The sequence below is a fragment of the Nicotiana attenuata genome, unplaced genomic scaffold (assembly GCF_001879085.1).
Source record: "Nicotiana attenuata strain UT unplaced genomic scaffold, NIATTr2, whole genome shotgun sequence".
In the NCBI taxonomy this organism is placed as follows: Eukaryota; Viridiplantae; Streptophyta; class Magnoliopsida; order Solanales; family Solanaceae; genus Nicotiana; species Nicotiana attenuata.
The window spans coordinates 1,108,933-1,115,706 of NW_017670296.1; the positions used below are offsets into that span (position 1 = coordinate 1,108,933).

General features: G+C 37.7%; 1 protein-coding gene across 1 annotated transcript; it reads right to left on the reverse strand.

Annotated features, from left to right (window-relative positions):
- Positions 1-922: 922 nt before the first annotated feature.
- LOC109237424 (farnesylcysteine lyase) lies at positions 923-6,502 on the reverse strand. The gene is made up of 5 exons (XM_019403732.1): positions 5,906-6,502; positions 4,750-4,923; positions 2,754-3,113; positions 2,433-2,608; positions 923-1,455 (listed from the first exon to the last, which is right to left on the reverse strand). Exons 1-5 carry the CDS (start codon positions 6,386-6,388, stop codon positions 1,188-1,190), a joined length of 1,461 nt encoding a protein of 486 aa, XP_019259277.1. The 5' UTR covers positions 6,389-6,502; the 3' UTR covers positions 923-1,187.
- Between the last annotated feature and the right edge of the window lie 272 nt (positions 6,503-6,774).

The window sequence follows — 6,774 nt, forward strand, 5'->3', positions numbered from 1 at the left end:
ACTCTTTTACCAGTAGTGTCACTTTATTTTGTTTGTTCTAATTTTAGTTTCGACATTTCAACCATATATAAATTCCCCGACGAAGCAGTGTCACGCACCATATATAAAGATTTAGTAAAATTTCCCCACAAAGCGTGTCACGTGACACTGCTTCGCCTAAGGTAGGTCCGCCACTGGTGATCCCGTCCAAAATGATTTTTTAGCATATATTGTATAGGCCACTTTCCAGACGAATAAACCGATCGATAGCCAACAGCTAATGTTATATCAAACCAACCGATATCTTACCGATTGGATAGCAGATTAGTACATGTAAAAGTCGGTAATCGATAAGCCGAACCGATAAACGCAATATCCAATTGATCGCCCGATTAGCAGCCCTAGTACAACCTAAAGAACATTCAAGTTTAGTTACACCCCCGAATAAAAGCACTTTTACCTCGCTATAATTTATGTAGACTTTTTTCTTTTTCTTTTTTTATAAGGAAATTTATGTAGATTTTTTCACCCACCAAAAGCTTGAACTATGATTTCTAATAAATACAATGTTTTTTTTCTCCCCAGTTCAGTAGAGAGTACCCTAAGCTTTATCAATTAGAAGTTGCAATCAATCAATCTTTGGTTTCTCATTAAGTTCGTGCTCATGTCATAGAAGCATGGATCTCGCGAGGCCATTTGTTCCGGCCATTGTAGCACGTGTGCCGCCCGAGGCATAAGGGGCATGATGACTTGACGTCATCCTCACCTTCCTCCGGCTTACATCGGCAATCTATTCGGGGCCTTGTACACACCGCTCGTCACACTATGGAAGCTGGCTATGCCCGAAGTCTTTCACTTAACCACAGGGAGGGGGATGCCGAAGGCAGGACTAGTGATGACTGGAGTGGAAGTCGTAACAAGGTAAAACAAGGTAGCCATACTGGAAGGTGCATCTAGAAAGTGAATCGTATTCCATGAATATGATATCTATCTAGTGTGATGTACGTAATATATGACAAAGGTGGTCTGTATATCATTTTATCCACATCGGGATAAAGAAAGGGAGAATAAAGAACCATATACTTCACAGCTGAACTTATTAGGACGTGGATACATTACAGCTGTATAGCAAGTAAAAAATTTAGGCACTCAACGCCTGAAAACTCTGGCATATTCTACGTGTATGGAGAAAGGCAAGTGATTTCGACTCACAAGTCTGCATGCACATCATATGCATCATCACCAAAGCTTTCCAATTTCACTGAACTCAAGTGTTTTTGGCCAGCAAGTCTGGAAAGAATCAGCCTTGCGATATTTTCACCAGCAACAGCACTAGTTTCCATGGTGCTAGCTGCATTTTCAAAAGCATTCACATAGTACAAGTGCTGACCATCCAAGATAAAGGGTGCAAATACCTCAGGAGCATGATAGTGTGGGTATGCAGCCCAGTCTATCCGGACTGTCTCATTTCTGACACTGCAAACACAAAAATGCAAACGCTCAGCCTGTAATCAATCCTTTGATAAAGTTAAATCCTTTAGATTTGGAATGGGGACCTCCGTAACAGATGAAGTTCGAGAGATTTAAATTTGATTCTATAATCTAACAAATGCTAAGAACAGATGCAGTCAGGATTGGTTTTCCCACTCATAAAAATCTGGTTTAATAAGAGAAAGGCAGTACATAATAAAAGGGCAATGTGAGCCATGAGCCCCTTTTCAAAAGAATCATCGCTTGTACAATATCCATGATGCTTGTACAGTCCCGCAATCATAGCAGCAACATTACGTAACTCATCATAATGGTTACAAGATAAACTTTCACCATGCCACCTAAGAATCTTGGATCCAGAAGTCGTAATAATATGACTCTTGACTTCTCCAAGAGTACACAGAAAAAAGAGTACATAATTCTATAAATCCTCAAACAGGAGGAATCCTCCATGCATAAAAGAATCACATGAATTATGTTGTCTTTTATCTTTTCTCCTAGTTTTCTTTTGGTGATGGAGCCTAAAGTAACATTGGCTGATGTACTTGGTTGGAATTAGACAAATGATTTTGAGATTGGTCAACTGTTTCCATGATAATGGAGATTATCTAAGTCATGATAGTTAACATTTAACCAATAGCTGGGAGAATTGATTAGGCAATAATTCCTTGTAAGAATCTAATAACCATGGAATCAAAGAAATTCAAATCCTAATATATCATTGATCAATCTCACATGTGTCGCTAGTTTTTTGGTAAATCTCACATACATCACTAGGACAAGTACCCGAGGAGTCAAACTAGATGATCAGCTACTCCAATGGCTGCATCAGAAGAACCCAATGGCTATTTTCCATGGTACACAAATTTTTAGCTTATAGAGAAACAACTTATGTAGATGAAAGAATCCAAATGCAGCTACTTCTGATAAAAGATGAAATAGCTAGCCATATAAGATTATACCTGAAGATCTGATCTAATAAAGCATCATCAAGAGATCTTCGAGAAAACACCTTGTATGTCATATCATTGTGCTTATGCTCCTTAATAACTGAGATGCTTGAAAAAGGAACATCAGGTGTCTCGACAGTGCCCACCAGTTGTGGAATATCTGATATGGAACCTAAAGCAAAATAAGCCTTGCAGAGAAAACCATCCCATTTAGTGGAGAATAACACTAGCACTTTCCTTTTTAATAATTTTTGAAAGCATAATGAGATTCTATTTTGAGTAATTTTTGTATCTATAGTGAAGAACAAACAAATCATGAGATGGAGTGCTCACAGGATTTAATAGACCTCTAACAAAAGTTGTAAATGTGTGCTGTAATTTCCTCTCAGGTATTGAAATTTCTGGAAGAAAGTGAATATTCAGCTCATCTAAAGGTGTGGCAACCACTGTTATTCCACATGGGTAACTCTTTCCTTTCATGGTATTGAGTTGATAATTTCCCCCCAGGAAAGAAACTGACTTTACTTCTTCATTAAGGTGCAATTTGACATCTGAATGATTGATCAATCGAGCAGCCATTTGCTGATTCCCTTCTTCAACTGACCATAAGCCTTCTGTGCTTCCAGCCAAAGATACAGCACCGGCAAGTCCACTGATGCTGACACTTTGCCCATAATTGATTCTTGTGATAACCTAACAAGGGCAAGAAACCTTGTTGATAAAAAAACAAAAAATGCTGTATTTCAATTTTTTCAGATCCAAATTCAAACTTTATATTGCGCCTGCCATTTTTAAATTGATCAAAAGGTTAAAATTCCACTTCAATCTTGAAGCAGCATCAAGTTTGCTGAAGCAGAAAAATTCAAATATTTGAGAATTTCTGAATAAATCTCTCTTCATCTAATGAAAAATCTCGCCCGTGGTTCCTATCTCATCCTCTAAAAAAATCTCCTATTTTACTAATACACACCTCATCTTTCCTATTAAAAATAACCTTCTATTTTACCAGTACACATGCATAAGATGTACATATTGAGGCATCTTAAGCCAAGCATATCATGTGGAAGGTCAGTTAATCTAAAAGACCTGTAACCATATGAATCAATCAACTAAGTAATAGTTTTCAATGGTAGCATTTAGGTCTATGGAGATCCTTATGGAAGATAGAGACAGCTAAGCAATAGTTTTCATCATCTGTTGTGCAGCTTGGAAACTATTGTAACAATGAGTAACTTGAAAAGGATGAGACTAAAAATAGTTAGTTAATCGCAAATAATGAGGATGTCACTTTACCTTAGATATATCCAGGGGCGGAGCTGGCATTTCAAATACGGGTTCGGCTGAACCCAGTAACTTTTGCTCAAACCCTCTATTTCTCTTAAAAAATTATTGAGTTATACACAAATTATTAATCTAGAACTCAGTAACTTAAAAGGATTAGAATATTGAACCCATAAGTTTCAAATCTTGGCTCCGCCTCTAGATATATCGTCCCTAATGTATTATTCTATGTTTGATATTGCATGGAGGTTATCTAAACTAAGGAAGATGGATACTAGGAAGGAGTTGTGGAATGTCCATCATATGGTTGATTTTTAAGAGAAATCGTCAAGGGCTCAAAGTACATTCTAGAGGTCAAAGACTTCTTGTGTTTCATTTGTAATTTCAGTGTAGAATAGACAGTCCATACTGTACTACTTGAATCTTTTTGGAGATTTGAAGTGAGCACGTACAGTAAAATCAGCAGCCTGTCGTCATATTAATAAATCATGTTGACTTATCAAAATCTGGGTTGCGCGGACTCTCCAAAATGTTGCCGCACCCGTGTCGGATCCTCCAAAAATATAGTACTTTTGGAGGATCCGACACGCACCCGCCGACATTTTCGGAGAGTCTGGGCAATATAGATCAAAATAACTCACTGTCTTGTACAAACTTTAGCATCTACTGTATTAAGGACATCAGACACTTTCTCATAAGTCCAATTATTGTATCGATAGCCAACATGATTGTTATCTTTACCTCAAAAACACAACAAAAATGATATCATCTTTACCCTTACCCACCTGACAGTGTAAAGAGTATGCAGATGAGACTAAACTTGGTTATATTCTAAAAGGCTAAGCTCATCTTGTTTTATGAAGCCACTTGTAAAATAAAGGATGACAATAAACTGCAGAATAGGCAAGAGTTACCATCAAGCACTAACATACTGAGTGGTATGACATCTGCCAATTTAAAGCACAGCAAAAAAAGGAGTAGCAACAGGACACTTGTTAACATGAAAGGAATCATACATGGAGAACATAGAACAGAGGTTTCTTCTTACCGTGACAAGTTCTTGAATGAGTCGAGGAGACAAACCAGCATCTAGTAACTCCTCCTGCAATGTTCGTTTCGTCATATTGTAAAGCCCGGACCATTTAAGCATCTCTTCCACAGTCTCAAATACTGGCCGCGACTCAAAACTTTTATAATACTTCAAGAAACTATCCACGGTGCCCTACAAACAAATTTCCATGTCACAACATCATAAGAAGCTCAAGAACTTTCTGCAGAATGCAAATATCTTGACAATTAGCTGGAACTTGACCAAGAATCTTCTTAAACTGTATACCATCTCATGCAGTCAAAGATCGAGCGGAAGCACTCCATCAAGAAAAAAGTTGAAATTGTAAACGCTATGATAATAAGTGGAATGAACCATAATGAAGGAAGCAACATCGTAAACACTATGATTCCCTCATGGCTTATAGTGTGTATACAATGTTCATAAACAACATTATACATGAGCAAGGCCATCATAACAGTACCACCAAAAATTATGTCTGGTACATATATATTCTTTTCAAAGCACTACGTCCAATCTATGAACGTAATAGTGGTGGAGCCGGGAGGTAGAGGGAAACGGCCAGCTACGCCCTAGTTTTTCTATAACTATCAACACTACCCTAAAAAAAATTAGTAAAGTTTTCCTTAACTCCATATTCGACAGTCTGACACATACCGCCCTTCTCAAGAATGTGGCTCCGCCACTGCCACTAAGTGTATAATATATCACTGCATTATGATAAGGAAATCAATAGAACAAAATCAAAGTGTGTACATTGTTACCAGGACAAACCAAGGGCACAAAAACATGGTCCTAAATGCCAAAAGCACAACATTCACAATCAAATATAAATATGATATGCATAGAAATCTGTACCAACTAACAAAGGCTCGGTCCCTTTAATTAACTACCTTGTTTGCTCTTAAATACCTACACCGCAAGTTGCTCCTTAGATCCCACTACTAACATACAGAAAATTAGAGCTATACTAACTATATTCTCCTAATCTTTTGCCCACTGCCTCAGTTTTTCACTATAGCATTAACTAAAAGATCTTGTTTTTCGTTATATTTCCACAAAATTTTAGTTAATAAGAAAAGGAAAAAAGGAGCTGTTGGCATGTTCCACAAAATTGCTAGTGAAGTTGGAGTACCTCAACGAAGGTGTTCATGCGAAACAGAGAGAAGCCATAGCGAAAGAAAAACAAGATGGAATTGGCGAAGGACACAAGGCTTTGGAATATAGGGAGCTTCGATTGGGAAGTGAAGGTTTTGAAAACGAACTGGCGTCCATCCCAAATGCCAAATGAGGAATCAGATTCAGAAGGTCGGACAGAGAGATTTAGATATTTAGTGTAATTCAAAGCGTGGTAGTTCTTGGGGTGAAGAATGGAGGCACCGGCCTCGAATGTCTCGCCGGAAATAGTCACCGTTGCCATGCGCCCTCCGACAGCACCGTGCCGCTCGAAGATTCTGATTGTGCCGATTTCGGAGTTTGAATAGCTCCGCAGGAAGTGCGCCACGGAGGAGCCGCTGATTCCGCTGCCGATAATGCAGACAGTCGGAGATGATTCCGTGGAGATGAGTACAAGTGATAAAACCACAACATTAATGGCTGACTGGATATTCTTCATCATTTCGTTGCTTACTTGATATGTTATTAATTCTTATAGCTTTAAGCTTCTAAAATAAGCTCAAAAATATCTTTAGTAAAGGTTGGGGAGAACCTTTTCTTTTTTTTTTTGTGCATCCCAAAAATTACTTGTGCTCTTTCTAAAAGTTTGGTCATACATCTAAGTCAAAAGTTTGACTTGTCGCTGCGAAAGGTTTTAGTACACGATAGTCGTATGTGAAAATTTAAAGAAAAGTCATACACACACAATACTTGATGATAGGAAAGAACTAGTAAACTAATTCGCGCATAAAGATCTCGTTAATTTATGAGATGTTATTTTTCTAATTTTTAAAAATTAAAAATAACCAAACAAGTAAGTTCTTGCATAAACTAAAATATTGAATAGTA

Excerpts from the sequence above, each read along its gene's own strand:
- LOC109237424 (XM_019403732.1), bottom strand. The coding sequence starts at position 6,388 with ATGATGAAGAATATCCAGTCAGCCATTAATGTTGTGGTTTTATCACTT. Across the intron at positions 3,114-4,749 it reads TCATTCAAGAACTTGTCACG|GTTATCACAAGAATCAATTA; the intron begins GTAAGAAGAAAC and ends TGCCCTTGTTAG. Across the intron at positions 2,609-2,753 it reads TTAGAGGTCTATTAAATCCT|GCTTATTTTGCTTTAGGTTC; the intron begins GTGAGCACTCCA and ends TTTCTCTGCAAG.